This window comes from Gopherus flavomarginatus, chromosome 7 (assembly GCF_025201925.1).
Source record: "Gopherus flavomarginatus isolate rGopFla2 chromosome 7, rGopFla2.mat.asm, whole genome shotgun sequence".
In the NCBI taxonomy this organism is placed as follows: Eukaryota; Metazoa; Chordata; order Testudines; family Testudinidae; genus Gopherus; species Gopherus flavomarginatus.
In genome coordinates, this window is record NC_066623.1 from 73,564,890 (window position 1) to 73,584,427 (window position 19,538).

The 19,538-nt window shown below is 42.1% G+C and overlaps 1 protein-coding gene across 1 annotated transcript in view; it reads right to left on the reverse strand.

Moving 5' to 3' along the window:
* Positions 1 to 19,538, reverse strand: part of KIF14 (kinesin family member 14) — an 80,117-nt gene that overhangs the window by 8,073 nt on the left and 52,506 nt on the right. The window contains exons 23-29 of the mRNA XM_050961494.1: positions 15,872 to 15,966; positions 14,743 to 14,967; positions 14,422 to 14,606; positions 13,617 to 13,775; positions 12,452 to 12,574; positions 8,010 to 8,084; positions 6,438 to 6,576 (exon numbers count right to left, since the gene is read on the reverse strand). Coding sequence (XP_050817451.1) covers positions 6,438 to 6,576; positions 8,010 to 8,084; positions 12,452 to 12,574; positions 13,617 to 13,775; positions 14,422 to 14,606; positions 14,743 to 14,967; positions 15,872 to 15,966 — 1,001 coding nt within the window. The remainder of the gene's footprint in view (positions 1 to 6,437; positions 6,577 to 8,009; positions 8,085 to 12,451; positions 12,575 to 13,616; positions 13,776 to 14,421; positions 14,607 to 14,742; positions 14,968 to 15,871; positions 15,967 to 19,538) is intronic.

Here is a 19,538-nt window from a genome sequence, read left to right on the forward strand (position 1 = left end):
GGCTCGAGTCCTTAAGGCTACAAAGCCACAAGTCCATTTTCTAAGAGAAGAGGGTCGAGCCCCCAAATGGGAGGTCCTGGATGGTCTGTTGGACCTCATACAGGAGCCTTGATGCCTGCAGCCAGCAGCTCTTTCTCATGGCCACTGCTGAATCCATAGTCCAAGTAGCTGAACCGGCAACATCCAGGGCTGCCTGTAGCGAAGCCTGTGCCACAAGCTTACCCTCTACCACTAAGGCAAAACTCTGCCATCGAGTCCTCTGGCAGAAGCTCTGTGAACTTTAACATAGTCTGGCAGAAATTGAAGCTATATCTGCTGAGGATCGCCTCGTGGTTTGAAACCTGAAGCTAAGGCCTCCCGGTAGAACAGACTTTCCTCCTAGAAAGATACAGTTTCTTCATGTCTCAGGCTTTAGGTGAGGGTCTTTGGTGCCAATGACATTCGCATTTGTTCGCTGCTGCTGCCACCACTAAGGATTCCAGTGGCTGGTGTGAATAAAAATGTTCAAACTCTTTAGAGGGTACAAAGTACTTTCTCTCTGTCCTTTTCACGGTTGGAGGCAGGGAGGTGGGGGATCTGCCACAACATTTTGGTGGTATCGTGTATGGTCTTATGAGCGGCAGGGCAACTCGGGAGGGTTCCCAGGGGGCTAGGATGTCTACCATGTGGTCGGAGGACTCAGACCCCCTCCTCAACCTGGAGCCTCAGGTTCTGGGCCACTCTCTTCAGGAGCTGTTGATGGACCCTACCGTCCTTGAGTACAGGAGCCGTGGAGGTTCCAGCCACAGCTTTGTCTGGCGATGATGAGCTCTTTCTCCTGGCCTACAGTGCCGAGGGGATCATGCGGTGCCAGGTCTTCCAGTGCGCCATGGGGTGCCTAGTCCTGCACTGAAGGAGCTGGAGAAGATGCGTGGGTTTCCGAAGCCACCGACATCAAACTCCTGGAATAGGACCCTTGGCTTTGATAGAAAGGCCAGGGGGTCCAAAACGACTATTGGGCTGGAGCCTGCCATTGAGTGAGCCATGGCATCGGGGGAAATTGCTGTCACTCCCTGTCCAACCTCGAGCATCTGTGCTCTGATTTGTGCTGGCTCCACCTGGACACAAAGGACTCCACCTTCCATAGGGAGGACTCACTCTGAGAGGACCACGGGGAAGCAGTGCCACCAGGGAGCAGTGCCACGACATTGGGGACTGGTACAGCTCCACTGCCAGTCTGCTGCCAGAAGGTACCAGGGGATAAGTGCTGAGGTGATGGTGACCAACATGGTTTGCCTTGGGATGGCACCGAGGGTTTCAAGGGTGCCGTTGCTTTTGAGCTCAGTCTCGCCTGGGTGTGGAAGGTGGTGCCATGAAGGCAACGAGCTCTCTCGCTGCCTCGAAGGTCTCCGACATGGAGGGCAGCTCCAAAGCCTCTCTGCAACTCTCCCAGAAGGGGAGTCCTGCGGAACTGAATTTGACTGACTCCGTATTGGGACAGCAGTCAATGATGCTGGGCTAGGTGATGCCGCACTTGTGTGGCCCAAAGCAGGTCTCACTGTGCTTAAGTCTCTCTGTCCCGGTCTCGGCGTGGGTGAATGCCCTCTGTCCTGCTTCATCTTCTTGCGGAGCACTGGGGACAGGAAGTAGTGCCATGGTGCTGGTGCCGAGCATCTCTATCAGAGTCCTTTCTTGGCGCTGAAGTCTCCCATGTTGATGCTGAGGCACTGTGCATCAATGTTGAGGTTTGGCCAAACTCTGTTTTGAGTTAGGATGGAGGGCGGCCTCCATCAGAAGGATTTATAACCATTGGTGTTTTTCTTTTTGAGTCTTGGGGCAGAATCCCCTACAGATCTTGCAAATGGTCCTTCTGATGCAATTCCCCCAGACACTTCAAGCAAGAAGTGTGAGGGTTACTCCTGGGCATAGGCTTGTTACAAGCTGCGCAGGGTTTAAACCCCACGGACTGGTGGTGGGGGAGGTAGGGGAAAAGGGAGGTAACCCCCAGAACAATTCCTTACTGGAATTCTAATTATACTATGACTAGTGTCAGGGGGTAGCAGTGTTAGTCTGTATCCACAGAAGCAACAAGGAGTCCAGTGGCACCTTAAAGACTAAGATTTATTTGGGCATAAGCTTTTGTGGGTAAAAAAGCCTCACTTCTTCAGATGCATGGAGTGAAAGTTACAGATGCAGGCATTATATGATGACATATGAAGAAAAGGGAGTACCTTGCAAGTGAAGAACCAGTGTTATACTATGACTAAACTAACTAAAACTACTAACAAATCTAACTATTTAGAGAGAACAATTGGAGGACCACTAGGGAGAAGGCTTGCCAAACCAAGAGAAAACGAGTGTTCCGGCTAACCCTCACAGGAGGTAAGAAGGAACCGAAGTGGCGGCCAGTCGACAGGACCCTATATATGGCACCATGGAGGTGTGACTCCAGGGGGTGCCTGAACTGACCCAAAGAGTACTGCTAGGGGAAAAACCCTTCCACTTCTGTGCATGTGGCACGCACACACCTAATTGGAATTGACATGAGTAGGCACTCGAAGAAGAACCAGCACTGGTCTCAGCATGCCGGGGCATTGAGAATGAGCCTGGCCTGATCTTGAGCAGACCTGAAGGATGACCAGGAGAAAAGCCTACAGAAGAGCCAATTGCCAGAAGAGATGGAAAGCACTGGCAGGGAGCTTAGACTGATGCCCTCTAGAGAGCAGAACAGACGATGTTTCCCATTGTCCCTTGTAGCGAACAGGTCAATTATTGGAATGTCCCAAGCTGTGAAGATGACCCAGGATGCGTCTTCAGGGACCAGTTGTGACTCAGCGAAAAATACCTGCTGAGATGGTCTGCAGGATAATTCTGAATCTCAAGCAAGTGAACTGCTATAGAAGCAATGTTCTCCTTGATGCAGAACAGTCACAGTCTGATTGCCTCTAGGCAGAGCAACCTGCATCGTGCTCCCCCTTGCTTGCAGCACATAAAGACAATAGCATCACGATGTAAATATGCACACTAAGTCTCTAATATAGTCTCACAAAGCATGACAAATTTTAAATAGCCTGAAGCTCCAGCAAGTTGATACAGAGTGACGCCTCCTGCTCCGACCATAGCCCCTGCACTTTCAAGGACCCCCAGGTGCACCACCCACAACTCATCAGGGAGGCGTTAGTAACAACCAATCTGGTTGGCAAGGACCAGACAAAGGGAACACCTTGGCAAATCTTCTCTGGACACATTCACCACTGCAAGGAGTCTAGGACTGTAAAGGAAGACTGACCAGTCTGTCTACAGGGTGATGACTAGGACAGTAAATCACTCTTCGCCACATTTGAAGGGGAGTGAAGGCACAGCCTTGCAAATTGGACCACTTGTGTGCAAGTGGAAATATGGCCCAAAAGCCTCAGACACATCTGAACTATCACGGAAGGCTGAGACTGCAGACTGAGGCAAAGATTGCAATCTGTCTGAAAACGGTCGGTCACTAGAAATGCTTTCAACATGAACTTTGTTTTCTGAGTGAGAACAAAGGTTGACTTCCAGGTGTTTAGTATGAAACCCAGACAGTCGAACAAGCATAATGTGATGCTGATCGGAGCAAGAACTTCCTCTCTGGATCTGCACCTCAGTAACCAGTTGTCCACATACAGGAAGATGTAAATTTCCTTCTTCCTGAGATATGCTGTAACAATGACCATGATCTAGGTAAAAACCTGGTGTACAGAAGAGAGGTCAAATGAAAGCACTGCGTAGTGACAGTGGCCTTTTACCATGATAAAATGAAGGAACTTTCTGTGGTTGGCAGAACTGCCACATGGAAGTAGACATCCTGAAGGTCCAGAGCAGCACACCAGTCATTCTGAGACTACACAGGGAGAATAGTCAATAAGAGTGACATTCAGAACTTCGTATACTTGATATATTTGTTGAGGCCATAAAGGTCAAGGTTGGGTCTTACCCACCCTTGAATTTGGGTACCAGAAAGTACCAGGAGTTCAAGCCGTGACACTGGTGTTCCGGCTGAACCTCTTCCACCACTTCCAAAGCCAGTAGAGAGCAGACCTGCTCAAGAAGCACTATCTTGTGAGGGGGACCCTGAAGAGGGACGGGGAGGGTGGGGTGGAAGTGTGGCAAGCAACTGGATAGCATAACCTGATCTGAGTGTGCTTAGGAATCAGCTGTCAGTGATGATCGAGCCCCAGGACTGGCTCTAGGCACCAGCAAACCCAGCATGTGCTTAGGGTGGCATTCTGGGAGGTTTAGGGATTTTGGGGTTTTTGTGTGCTTGGGGCAGCAAAAAACCTAGAGCCGGCTCTGTCAAGCCCCAACAATTGTGAAAGCAGGCCAGCTTGTATGAGGAGGGAGGAGCAACAGGAACAGAGATCTGCACCAAGGAGACAAAATGGGTACTTGGAGAGCACTGGCAGGAGGGCATGTGAACTGGCTGAACCCCAAGCCTGATTGCCTTCTCCTGTGGGATCTGTCCTTTTTGGGGTAGTGCTGGTGCCTCAAAGGAGGGAAAGCCTGGCCAAACGTATGCTACGGACGATACTGCTGCTACCACTGGCATGGTCACCCCTACAACACTGGCGGGGCCACCCCCAAGGACCACAGTGTAATGAAGGGAAGGATGAGCTGGGCAGCACAGCATTGTCTGTAGATGAAGATGAGGCCCTGGAAGGGACAACTCTGGAGGGTCCACAGGGAGAAGGACTGCCAGTGCCTGGGCCTGTGGCAGATCAACCGTCACCACTACAGACTTGGCCGGCGATCTCACCTTTAAAGCAAGGCAAAGAGCAGGACCTCCGCAACTGAGGGGCATCCTACAGATTCCATGGAGGCCACTGACATGGATAAGGTATTGGTGACCAGTAGATGCTGGGCCATATTCCTCGTCCCAACCACGGGATGTGCGCCAATCTTGGTACCCATAACGGTCTATCAACAACTCCCAGTGCTGGTCAGGTGATGGAGAGCAGGAGGATAACAATCCCAACTCAGATGAAGAGGAGCCTTGAGATCAAGGTGGAGCAAGACCAGAACTGCAAGTATCTGGTCTGATTTGTTCATTGCCCAGAATGAGGCAGGAAGTGGCAGTGTCAACAGAAGTGGTGCCATCAACACCACACATGCTAGTGCTGGAAGCAAGCAGCACTACTGAGTGTCTGACAGTATTGATGTTGAGGGCGGTGAAAGGCACCACAGAAGCATTTTCAGTACTGAAAGCAGCAGGGCATTCCTGGTAGTGATGTCCCCAGTACTGAATTTGGTACCAGCCCTGCTTATATAACTTGTGAAAGGTGAACATTGGAGTGCAGTGCAGACAGACCAGAGGGTTCAGCGGCACATTCAATCAACTGAGCTATAGATGACAGTTCTGGCAAAGTCCTGGATCAAAGGAGAGATCGGAACCAAAAGGTGGAGGAAGTCTGTAACTGCGTGGTATGCTGCCGACATGGAAACAGTCAATACTAGCATCTGCCTCTTTGGTACCCTACTCAATGGATGTTTGGAGGCCAGAACTGGAGTCAACAGTACATGGCTTCCAACGTTCCTGTTTGGTACCGGAGAAGGATTAGAGGTATCTGCTCCATCCCATGCACCAGCACCAACTTCATGGCGGTCCACACTTTTCCTGGGGAAAGCAGAAGAGTCACCCGGAGACCTGGAGTGGTTTTGATTGGTCTTATGCAAACTTTTCCTCAGCGTGGTCGACAGGGAATGGCTTATCTGTGTCTCTGAAGAAGAGCCTGCCTTGGAATGTGAAGCAGCAGCACTCTTGGAACCTGAAGATCTCGATACCGAAGCAGACCACATGGCCTGTTTGAGCAGGTGCTGCTTCAGGCGAAGGTTGTGAGCCACTTGAGTCAATTTCTTAAACGATCTGCAGGTCATGCAATGCCAAGGCAGAGGAAGAACCACAGGTGCAGATCACCCCCTACACGAAGGACAGTGTTTAAACCTCAGCGAGGACAACACCGCAGGAAACAAAACTACTATAACGAACACTATTCTAATGGTACTACTAACTATATACAAGGGGAAAAACAGAACTAGTAGAGAGGTTGTGAAGCTAAGATCACACAGAGTTATGACTCCAGGTAGAGGCGGGAAGAAGGAACAGTGGGATGGTCAGGGCAGCAATGCCTCATGTAGCCAGGGGAGGGGCTATGGCCACGAGGCACAAACGCCAACCCTCTATGGATGCTGCTAGGCAAATTTCTCCAGCTCTGGTGCACTGGGCACACCCCCCTGTAAGTGGAATACATGTCTACATCTACTCAAAAAAACACCTAAAATAACCAAGCAGATTAAAAATAACCACCACTCTTTCTGTCCTCCGACATACACCAAATAAAGAAGCAAAAAAGAGCACAAACCTCTCACTCGCAGGTCTCCTTTAGTGTACAATTTTCTGGTACAACACAAACAGCAGCTCAGACACATACCTTTTAATGAAGTAGTAATGATCTGACACACTTTATCTATGCAATGCTCTAATTCCAAGTATTCAGAAGCAAGATTAGTTGCCTTCTTGAGTTCCTGGTAGGCAGATTCTTCTATTGTTAATTCAGTTCCTATTTCTCTCTGTTTTAATAAAGAGCAATTTATTTGAAAGCTATAAGATACATCTGTAATGCTTAGTGGTCAACATTCTGATAGCAAATGTGGTCATGGGTTCAAATTTCACACCAGCGTTCATTGGCACCATTTCACTGTTGCAATGTATTATGGGGATGTTGGATTGTTGAAGTTTCAAAATACGATTCTGGCAAGAGTTCCAATTTCTGCCAGTCTTAAAATCACCAGCTGGAGCTGTAAGATCCTAGAACATTTTTTGACATTCAAGGGATAGGTAACGTCGATAACTTGGTCAATATTCCATTCAAAGTAAATCATCATGCTAATAGTCAAGGTTGTAAGCTATTGCCTACACAGTTAATGTACAACTAGTATCTAACACAACACTTTGAAATAAATAAAAATGTGTTTGACAAGTTAAGTTATATGTAAATCAATGATTTCAGATAGACCAAAATAGAAAATAAAATGAATATCATCTTTAATTTATAATTGACAGTGTTTTGTCGGTCTCTGAATCACTTGTATTTCTACAGTATGATTTCAGAGATGAGAAGATCAGAACAACAAGCAGATGCATTCATTGGGCTGTCCAAAGTGCAATAGGGGGAAGGAGGTGATTTTCAAAAGCACATATAGTAGTTAGGTGCCTATCTGCCCTTCGAAAGTCTCCTCGAGTGTCTTCCTTGAGTCATTACAGTCAATTTAGAACTCAAAAACATCTACGAGCAATTCAAGTTATTCCATCTAATGTATATTATCTTTCATTTGTCACTGAATTTCAATCCACAATACAATACTCAAAAGTCTAAAAAACTAAGTCCCTCTGGAGATGATCACTCATTTCTAGTTGGAAATAGCCTCAAAAATTCTGCCAACAACAAAATCTGCCACCTCTACATCATCCATGTTATCAGATTATTAACAGGCAACCCAAGAACCTTAGGTCACCTTACTCAATTTTGCCATTTTGAAAAGTGACAATTTATTCCTAGTTTTCTTTTGTCATCAAACCAGCTTCTAAGCCATAATACTACTATATTTCTGACCACACCCCCACATAGTTTCCTTACTAGCGTCTTCTTAGGGCCTTTGTCAAAGCTTTTAAAAAACCTGAAAAAATTATATCTTGTTCCTCACCATTCTGTTGACACACACAAAGAATTCAAGAAGCATAGAGGGTTACTTTAAAAATTGTAAAGCAGAAGAATGAACCAAATTCTGTTTTCACACACACAAGAATTATATTTATACAACTATAAGATAGTTAAGATAATTAGGTAAAGAAATGCAAAATGTAAAGTTCTTACAGCAAGATTAACTTGTCCACAATGCATACAGGTAGTAATTTTTATTCCTCTTTCTTGTTAAACTTTTAAACAAGAAACCCTTTGAAGTTAACATTTAAACAATGTACTTTTGTGAATGGGTTCCCTTACCTTTTTGCGGTCAGATATTGTATTTTCAAGGGATCTAGCCAAAGCCACTGCATTATTCTTTATTTGATTTTGAACCTATAAAAAGGGAAATTTAATTATTATTTTGCACGCATTATTCAAAGCATTGAGAAAGAAAAATGTGTCAACCTAGATCCCAGAGACAGGACAATGAGCACATATGATTATGGAGGAAAGCATTCAGAAGAGAATTACAACACAAGCAATAGTCGGAGAGAATTTTCTATCATTACTCTCAACCATTTCATAAAAAAGTGACCACTTTAATTGTATCATCATAACTCTCAGTGGTAGGATTTTGGCAGTGCCGTTTGGCTTCTCTCTGATGCTTCATGTTATATGCACTGCCCTCCAGTGAAACTAAAACCCTTATGGTTCCATAGGTCTCTGCTACAAGCAAAGACAATAGCATTTAGCAGGTTGGCTGTTCAATCCCCACCCTGGGCAAAAAAACTAAAATAAAAAATTTAATTTGCTGTGAATAGGGAGATTTGAGTTCCCTGGAAACAATGCCAGTTGTGGGAGGTCCAGTGTAACACTGGATTGTGGAGAGGGAAAGGCAGGCAGAGTGAATCCTCCTCTCTGGGAGCATGGCTTGCTGTGAGGGAAGACACTGGCACAAATGCACCAATTAGTGTAAAAATAGATTCAATTATTGTAAGTATTTGAATATTTTGTGCAAAAGGTTTGTTTTCAAGACCCAGTTATGCCATGGGGTAAACAATTTCACTCTCCAATTCCTTATCAATATAGCAATGCTCCCTCAACAAAAGCTACCACAGAAGTTTTCAAAATGCATCCCTAGCTCCAGGTGTGGTCTGCTGTATAGCAGTCATTGCAGCCCTGGAGCCATGGCCACTAACTCCCTCTAGCAGGGGTGGGCAAACTTTTTGGCCCAAGGGCCACATCTGGGTATGGAAATTGTATGTTGGGCCACGAATGCTCACAATATTGGGGGCTAGGATGTGGGAGGGGGTGAGGGCTCCCTCGGGGGGTGAAGGCTCTAGGGTGGGGCCAGAAATGGGGAGTTCAGGGTGCAGGAGGGAGCTCTAGGCTGGGGCAGAGAGTTAGAGTGTGGGGGGAGGGCCCCGGCTGGGGGTGCAAGCTTTGGGGTGAGGCTGGGGATGAGGGGTTGGGGATGCAGGAGGGTGCTCCGGGCTGGGACCATGGGGTTTGGAAGTCAGGAGGGCAATCAGGGTTGGGGCAAAAGAGGGTCAGGGGTCCAGGTGGCGTTTACCTCAAGCAGCTCCTGGAAGCAGCGGCATGTCCCCCTCCAGCTCCTAGGCATCACAACCAGGCGCCTCTGCATGCTGCCTGGTCCTCAGGCACTGCCCCTGCAGCGCCCATTGGCTGCATTTCCTAGCCAATGGGAGCTGTGGGGGCGGCGCTTGGGGCCGGGGCAGCATGCAGAACCCCCTGGCTGCCCCTATATGTAGGAGGCAGAGTACGGGCAAGCCCCCTAGCCTGCAGCCTGGCTGGAGCAGGGAAAGCCCCAGACCCTGCTCCCCGGCGGGAGCTCAAGGGCCAGATTAAAACATCAGAAGGGCTGGATGTGGCCCCTGGGCCACAGTTTACCCATCCCTGCCCTATGGCATAACAGAGGCTTGGCCCCCACTTCATTCCCTCTTGTGCCTTGAGTGTGCCACCTGCACTCAAAGAGGATGCAAAGCTAGGAAGAGGATTATGGATGAGTGAAATTTTGAGGAGAAGGGCAGGGTAGAGAACGTAGGGCACATGAAGACAAAGGGATTGGTTACAGGAAAGTAGTGAAAAAAGAGAATGAGGAAAGAATAAGGGGATGGGAGAAGAAAGAAGGGAGAGAATGTTGCGGATGAGATGTTGGGAATTAGTCCTGTGTGAATGAGGGTGGGTTTCTTGACTTCTCAACCTTAGTCTTCATTTTTGATTTCTCCTCCACTGGGAATAGCTCCAATGGCTACTTTTACCATTCCTCTCACATTTCTCAAGCAACAACGATGAAACTGAAAAGACACTGGCCCAGTTTCACTGCTGTCCAGAGAGTTAAGAATAGCAGCAGTGGAACTAATAAGAGCTAAGAGATTTCTCTTGTGGCTCAAGAAGCCATTGAGCACTGCTCTGGGTCACATTTGGAAGGTTTACTGCACAAGCATAAGGAATAGTTCATTTTCTTTAAAATCGGAACTTAAGTTTTGCAGAATTGTATGCTCTAGATGCCCTCCACTTGACAAGGAATTTCTCTTACTTTCCACTAGCAAGTAGATTATTCAAGCTCTGTTGTACTCTGGAAAGACAAGAGAGCTTCAAACGCAAGTGAAGAGTAGGATTTGCCTTGCACGCTATCTGTCCAATATACAATTTTTTATTCACAGAAGGAAAGAGCTAGAACAAGAATGCATGTGTACTCTAAGCTGAAAAGAGATATGTACATTATGTGCAACCTAATACTTTCAAAAAGAATTTTCATCCTTTTATAACATTACTTGTAAGGCTACCAGACTCACTGTCAACGTGAATTACCTACTGTGTAAGTGGCATCTTTCCCAGGACTACTGTAACTTGCATTCCTGAATTTTCAGACTCTTCTCTGAGTACATATTTTATGGAAAAAATTTAGCTGCAGAATATAGTTTTTGTTTCTATCTTCCTTTTTATGCAGCTCTCCCTACCACAAGCAAAGTACATGCATCTGAGGAAGTGGGTATTCACCCACGAAAGCTCATGCTCCAAAACGTCTGTTAGTCTATAAGGTGCCACAGGATTCTTTGCTGCTTTTACAGATCCAGACTAACACGGCTACCCTCTGATACTTGTCTCCCTACCACGAATCTCCTTATTAAACTTACTGAACAAATACATATAATAGGGGAATACCAAGACCATGCACCTTGTTGTAAAGAAACTTGTTAGGTGGGCTCTCTTCAATTTGCTTTAAAAAAAAATCTCTGCATGCAAGAAGGACTTGAACTATTTTAACTGAAGTGACAAAATACTGTTTCTACCATTTCCCAGATAACTGTGTATCTTAAATTAAAATGGTCAGCCTATGATTTTCTGCTACAAATCTTAACCAAAAAGCCTGCATTTAAAAAAAAATACAAACCCCAACTTTTTAACAACATTGCTCTGAAAAAATTGTGTGAATACTATTAAATATGCTTTCATCCAAAACTTTTATTGCCTAATATATAATTAAAATATCAGTTGCCACCAGAAAACACACACTACCTTTATTGCTCTAAGTGAATATGAAAATTCCCTCATATTATAGAGAATAATTAAATTCAGAAGTCTTATGTAAAGTTAAACAGAACACTGGTGTCACTTCTTTTCACATTACAGTGTCTGGGGAGGTGGTAGGGTCAACTCATTAAAATGTCAAATATATTTGCTGTATTTATCCTATAACTTAATAAAGCAGCTGCTACAATGGAAATACCAATGCTGCTTAGCAACCTAGACAACTTTTGAAGGTTATTCCTGATTCCAGTTGCTACCATGAAAAACGAACAACATTTCTGGCATTCATGCTGTTAGATGCTTGCTTGGAATATGCCACTATCCTTTTAGAGGGCCCAATTCAGCATAGTGCTTAAGTGCATGCCTAACTTTAAACATGTGAGTAGTCTGGGACTATACTAAACTTCCTCAGTTTTAGGTACAAGCTTAAATAACATGCTGAATGGAGCTAAAATTATAACAGCAGAATATAGGAAATACTATTATCTTAACTTTCTAAAGATGCCTGGATACAGGATTTTGTAACGCTAACAGCAAGTGCTGTAATAGCAGATATGTGCTTGCTATTAGTACTAGGAAATGTAGTCAATTTCAAACATCAAGTTAAAAATAGTTTCACGTATCATACCAGCCCTTGAGTGTCCCTGCCAATTTTTTTAAGTCTTATGATATTTTCCCTTCTCCTTCCACTTAGTATCTCTCTCCCTTCTTGGCGTGTGAAAGACCCCCCCAAATAACAAGGGACGCCAAGTGGATACAGTAAAACTCCAGACAAATAACACTGTCAAATGTACAGAGTAAACACTGAAAATACACCCAATACTTTAGTGGAATCCATCTGAGCAAAAAGGGACCAACTGTGGAGACTGATTGAAGGATTATGTCAATATTTTTTTCCCTCCATTGTGTCAAGTTAACAGTAATTGTAAGTTTTGTCCATAATAATAGTAGGCAAAACATTTTCAGACAGGATTTTAAGTTGATATTGTATCTTTAAAGGGTCGAATTATAGTAACAAAGATACACCTTGCAGAGATTTTATCTATAACAAATACAGATAAATATACAGTCTATACTATTATTGTATGAACTCCAGGATTTCACAAATCAAGGTACAAGTTTCCAACCCATATGTGTTACAGCAAAAAACTATTAGCAAATATCACTAAAAACTCTGACCTCAAGCCACAAACTAACTCTCTCACCTCATTTTGTGGATCCTGTTTCAAAAGCTCTTTCTGCATCTCTCTTGTTTTTTTCTGTACAGAATCCAAGAGACTCTTCAGTCCTGAGCCTACTCCATCATAAATAGCGAGTATAAAATCTTCCTAAAAAATATTCAAAATATTTAATATTCAAATAATGGTTTAAAAAACTGACATTTGCATCAATGAATTTGTAACATTTTGTTATATTAGGCAAATTAACCAACAGAGACAGACCAACCCTTATGCCCAAATTAGACCTAATGTAGTCAATAGGGTTGATAATGCTTTCCCTTTGAGAAATCTGCATTTTCAGCTCTTATTCAGATTTCTGAGAATTCTTTTTTAAACAGACTTTTACCATGAGCATATTAGTGGCAAAAAACACACACAAAACAAATTATTTTAATTCCAAACTCTGAATCCTGTGCTGACAGCCTGGATGCAATCTGATTCTTCATTTTTATATTTTTATTTTTTTTAAAACTTAGCTCTGACCTGTTTTATCCTTTCCATGGTAAAACAATTTTTAATATCCAGGACTCAGTGTGAACACATAAAAGCTGCTATATCACTGCATTGAGGCCTGGTCTATGCACACATTTTGTATTAGTACATCTATTTTAGCTAGAAGTAAGATTTTTATCACAATAGTAATAATTATCCACACTAGGGTTGTATCAGTATAAAGGTGCCTTATACCGGGACAGTTTATTCCTCGTCCCATATGGCAATAAGTTACACAAATATAAAAAGATGCCTTATATCAGTATAATTTCAGCCACACTAGGGAGGTTGTTCCATTGTAACTATATCCATACACTTAAATGATTTAGGATTATAAACAGAGTTTAAGTCATTGACTTGAGAAACGCTCTGTTGCATTCCAAAGGTGCTATGTAAGACCAAATTTTATATTATAGATATTACATTTATGAGACAAAGATACACTGTGTTAGTGTATCAAATGTGCAACTATGAAAATCTGAGTGTAGACATTTAAATTATTTTAAATCTTGCCTTCACACTACTACTGTGAAGAATATACTTTCTATAGTACTCAAAAGATACCTTTATTTTGATCCAGTGGAGTAGTCACAGTCCATAAGTAGTTCTGATATTAACCTTGAAAACTGTTGTATCCAACAAAATTTTGGTTTTTTACCTGTGAGATAGTTGCATCTTCTTTGGTCTCTTCAGAAAGGTGTAGGTCAGATCCTATAAATGCTGTCAAGTGTCCTACATGTTTTCCTGCTTGTTTCACTATTTGGATTATTTTGGTGTGTGCTTCTGTCACCATTGAGGATATATCTGAACAACAACCCTGAGAAATGAAAATAATAATTTAGTTAGAAAACTTCTGCAATAAAAGTGTAAATGTTTTATATGTGCAATTGAAAATAGTGTTTAAACTATCCTGAAGCATTACCAATATCATATCCTTAATATTACTAATCAGTGGCTCAGCCATTATCTCAAATAAAAATGGAACGAACCTCGCAACCACATACAGAAAAATTATCATTACCCTGCAGGATTAAAAATCCTAACTGCAAACACGTTAGAATAGAATAGAAGGAATAATAAATGGGTTTTAAAAATCCATAATCAATAACTTTATATAGAATGGCATGAACAGACAATGACAAGTCTATCAAATTACAAAATATCTAAAGAGACAATCATTTAAAAGAAAAGAATAACCACCAAGCATACTTGTCGAAAGTGCAGTATATTTATTCATCCAGCAAAGCATTCACAGAGAACATGATTAATTTAAAACTGGCTGTAGCATGTTTATCATATCTTTTACCAAAGTCAGCTTGTGATTATATGCATTGTGTGCCAGACTGTTGTTACAAAGTCTATGGCCAATAATATGAGTATATACACATTACACAACTCTAGATATAGTTTTAATTATTTTTTCTTTCAATTATTTATATGAAAATATAGTGGATATAATTTACCTGCAACAGTAATTGTAAATAACCTCCCAAGTTTTTTACACCCTGTCTCAATTCATCATCAATTTTTAGGGAATCAGTACATTTTTGGAAACTATAAAGCCAATGCTCGGTTAGAACCACAAGTTGTTCAAAAGCAGAGGTAATTCTGATGCTGCAGGACTGAGTAGCACGATCAAGAAAGAAAACTACAAAAAAAAAAAGGAAGATCATTCAGAATCTCAGGTCTGCAAATGAAAGCAGGAACATTTATATTTAAGTGTAAGACATGACAGAATAAACAGTGTAGAATATTTTGTTTATGTTAGTAAGAATTAAGCTTACAATTATCTTGACTTTCTTCATCTTGCTGTTCATAGGCATTTGAAATAGCAGTTACTCCAGTATAAATAGTAAGCAAATTAGTTAGGAGACGATCTGCTATACTCTTTTCTTCTGCATGATTCTGTCCTAGTAAATCCAAAGCTGAACCAATTAATTCTTTGCAAATTCCAGGTAGAAATGATTCAGAAGAACCTGAACATATGCTGCTGGATTTATTGACTGAACCTGTATTAATAGAAAAGCAACATGAATTAAAAGTTCCTTACAAAACTAGTGGGTCTGTTAGACAAATGTATCCTCTTATGATAGTTGAGACAGAAGGAACCAACATGAAACTATCTAACCTGAAGGATGAAAATAATTATGAAAAATAAATTAGACATAGTTCTGTTGAGAAAATTTAATCCCGTTCAAGTTTTATTAGTTAAACGAGAAAAGCATGAAAAGAAAACAAGCATATTTTAAAGTGAAATAGATAATAATGTACACTTTCACAAAACTATTCTTTCCAATTGCACTTATCAGTAGCTATGATAAAACAAAAGCACAGTTGATCTAAAATGAGCGAACACATAAGTATAAAATATTTGGGAGACTCAGATAACTTATATCTGAAAAACATACGTTTTAAAATTTTAATTTCTGAAATTTGTAACCAACAAACCAGAGACAATGTCAGAGACGTTGAGTAACTAGCAACATCTCAAGCAACGAATCACTCAGGTGACTGTATTGGAATTAATAGTCTCTGGTACAGCCAACACTAGGCGCTGGTTGACAGCATCATCCTAGTTAACCTTCAATGGCTAAGTGTATGGAGTTTCCAGCCAAAACCCTCAGCATGATAGGCAGAAGCCTTGCTCACGAGAGTTTTACCCTCAAGAAGGATAACACAAAGATTTAGGCAAAGAAATGGTGTAAGGTCTACAGGCAGGCACAGGAACACCGACTACAAATCTGAATATTTTACTTCTAAAATGTCAGGCTTCTCATTTTCTTTACAATAAATTCTCAAATTATTACACAAGCATACATTACTACTACTACTACTACTACTACTAATAAGCTACAAGTTTCCAGCTTCTCAGTGTGAAATAAAAGGTAATCTGCCATACAGAAAAAAAAGCACCTGATAAGTGTGACGTGTGTAGAGTCTGGATTGGCTGCAATTTTATATCAGACAAACATCCAGAAATTCTCCTGTTCTTCATGAAACTTCTGCTCCTAGAATATGAGGGCATGGAGGAGAAACACAAGAGAGACAGGTCTTTATTTAAATTTATTCCAGAAGGTCAGTGGAAAATTGCAGATGACATTTGCCCTCAGAAAGATTAGTGAGAATCCCACTTATCTTTCAGGGACCGGATCAAAACAGCACAGACCATAGGTGTACCAGTCATCACTGTCCCCTTCCATATGAGCCAGGAAATAAAGATCAAGGGAGATCCTCAGTTAATGTGAAGTGTCATACTTCCATCTGAGTCAATGGAATAATAACAAATTTACCTGAACTGATTATCTTCCCCTACTCTCCAACTAGAACTTCTGTGTGACTCACTTTTATTACACTGGACCCTCTTCAATTTGATTATATAAGCAGGAATGATGATAAATTAAAACAACAGAATTTACCCTCCTCAAGAGTCGGCTTCCTCCAAGTTCAGTTCCTTCCAATATGAATGAATAAAGCATTAGCCCAGTGGTTCTCCACCAGGTTTCAGGGTGTCTGTCAAGCAGGACCAGTGTTAGACTCGCTGGGGCCCAGGACAGAAAGCCTAAGCCCTGCTGTGCAGGGCTGAATCCCAGGGCCATGGGCCCCACCACACAGGGCTGAAGCAAAAGCCTGAGCAACTTAGATTCACAGGGCTCCCTGTCGTGCAGACCCCGGACAATTGCCCTGCTTGCAACTCCTTAATGTTGGCCCTGGCTTTTATATGCAGAAAATAAGTTGTTGTGGCACAGGAGGGCCATGGAGTTCTTAATCACATGTTGGGGAGGCCTCAGAAAGAAAGAGGTCAAGGACCCCTGCTTTAGCCTACACACCACCCTATCTACATGTCTCACCCTCAGTCCTAGAATTCTTGGAGAAGGTGGCTATCTTCACTCAGCCACAGAAAATGGGAATATATAACTTCTCTTTCTGCGCCTGCACAACACAGACCTTGGGTTCTGAACATAGTACCTCAGCAGGCATCCAGGCAAGAGGTTAGACTAACCACGGAGATCTTGTTTTCTCTAAAAAAAATTTTTCCTTAAAAACCACATATTAGCTAACCCATGGTATCTACCATGTGGCAAAATCCTAGTGCCAACAAGGCAGTTGTAATTTTCACATTCGTTTGCTGGGCGAGATAAACCTTAGATTACGTCCTAGCTAACATGCAGTAAAAAACCTGCAACCTTCTTACCTACAGTGGGCATACCCTGAAAAGATTTAGGACCATAGAGGCATGCACACAAATGGGAGACCATGTTCTTCTACTTATCCCTCTACCAGATGGCTCCTTAAGGGAGGGGAACTCTAAGCACTATGCTTATTTTGTAAGAGTCCCTACTGACTAGGTAAAAACTCCCCCTACATTGACATTCTGCTTAGCAATGTAGGTGGCTCCAGATGCATCAGACTTATTGACAGCAGGTTTCCTTACATTCATATAAACAGCAGTATGCCCCCCCATAGCTATGTGAGGTTCCGGTGCTATCCAGACAGATCAAATATACTAACACCATAGTTATCAGAGTTTATGAGGAAACACCTGCATACCTTGGAGGTGGTCAGTTTAGCTGACCTTAGATTGGGGCAAATTCAGTTAAGTAAACTTGAGATATAGATAGTATCTGAAAATCTCAAGCTAAGGGGATTTGCAACAGAACAAAGCCCAGTAGCCGTCGTCAGACTCCGATCTCTTCCTCTGTAGAAGCTGCTGACTGAGCTGGACTGATCTCTCGTTTGAACAGAAACTAGACTAAGTGAGGCTCAATTTATCTCTTTTAATAACTTATAAGGCCCCCATTACTTTACTATCTAAGCATCTAACAGTCTTTAATGTATTTATCCTCTCAACACTTCTGTGAGGTAGGGTAGTACTATTATCCATATTTTGCAGATGGGGTACAGAGACTGTGACCTGCCCAAGGTCACACAGGAAGTCTGTGGCAGAGCAGGGACTTCAACCAAGGTCTCCCCAGGAGTAGGCTAGTGCCCTAATCCTTGGACTATCCTTCCTTTCAAAAACCTAGAGAAAACGAAGGACTGCTTCCTCCCCGATTCACAGGACTTAGCAATGTGAAACCTGGGGCTGCCCCTTTAGAGAAAAGGCTGATTTTTGGACCCTGTCAGAAGAAAATAACTGCATACAGTCAGCCACCCACCTTCTTTTTAAGCGAGTAAGTGACAATAGCTTTGCTTTTCTCTGTGTCTATTTGCTGGTTGAACAAACTTAACACCACATGTCAAGGGTGGCATCAAAGGACACAGAATGCTTTTAAAAAACAAACTGCTAATTACCCAAATCCACACATTTTTAAATGAACTCTTACTCACTCTCTATGCCATGAGGTTTACTATTTTCTTTTCCCCCTGCTATAATCAGCAACATCAAACTCCTACATGGAAATTGAATTCAATTTCCTTCACCATTAGTGATGTCACTAAGTGTTACAGAAGAAACACAGAACCTTGAACTCAGGTGTTGACAGTTCAAAAGCTTTTTCTTTCAATTCACTTTTATACAGGATATTGTTTAAAATACGCAGATTAAATACACAACAGACTGACAGTGCACAGGAATAGCATTCCATTACTGCCCAGCAAGCAACAGACCAGGAAAGCTGTTGCCATTCCAACTTTATTCTATTGTTAAACCAATATTTAGACTAGAAATAGAGAAACTGCCTGTCAGATTCCTTTTAAACAACTTTTATTTAACCCCAGGGTCAACAACGCATATAAAGATTTACAATCAGCTGAACCAAACTGCTTTACTGCAGAACAACAGTATCATATCTGTGCCCAGTAGCAAAGCCATAATTAAGGATCTGTCAGCATTTCCATTATAAGCTACTATTTGCAGGAGTTTGCAATTCAGTCGTAAACACTGTTACAAGGCTAAAACTTCATGTACAAGGTCTTAGCTCAGCTGCAATTTACTTCTTTAAATATGATGCTTTTAAATTATACAAGTGTAAATAAAACCTTCCAAACCAGACACTATTTTGTACTGCTGATAGCTAAACACATTTGGGAAAAAAATTGTTTTAGAACATATTTTTGGTATTTTTCACCTTTCCCTAAAAATCCTACCCCACACAGCTTCAAGATTTAGGATAGGGCTGTCAATCAATTAAAAAAATTAAATCATGATTAATTGCATTGTTAATAATAGAATATAATTCATTTAAATATTTTTTGATGTTTTCTACATTTTCAAATATATTGATTTCAATTATAACACAATACAAAGTCTACAATGCTCATTTATTTTTTATTACAAATATTTGCCCTGTAAAAAAGAAAATAGTATTTTTCAGTTCACCTACTACAAGTACTGTAATGCAATCGCTTTATCATGAAAAGAGAACTCTCAAATGTAGAATTAAGTACAATAAAAACCTGCATTCAAAAAATAAAACAATGTAAAACTTTAGAGCCTACAAGTTGACTCAGTCCTACTTCTTGTTCAGCCAAACGCTAAGAAAAACAAGTTTGTTTACATTTACGGGAGATAATGCTGCCCACTTCTTAATTAAAATGTCACCTGAAAGTGAGAACAGGTATTTGCATGGCACTCTTGTGG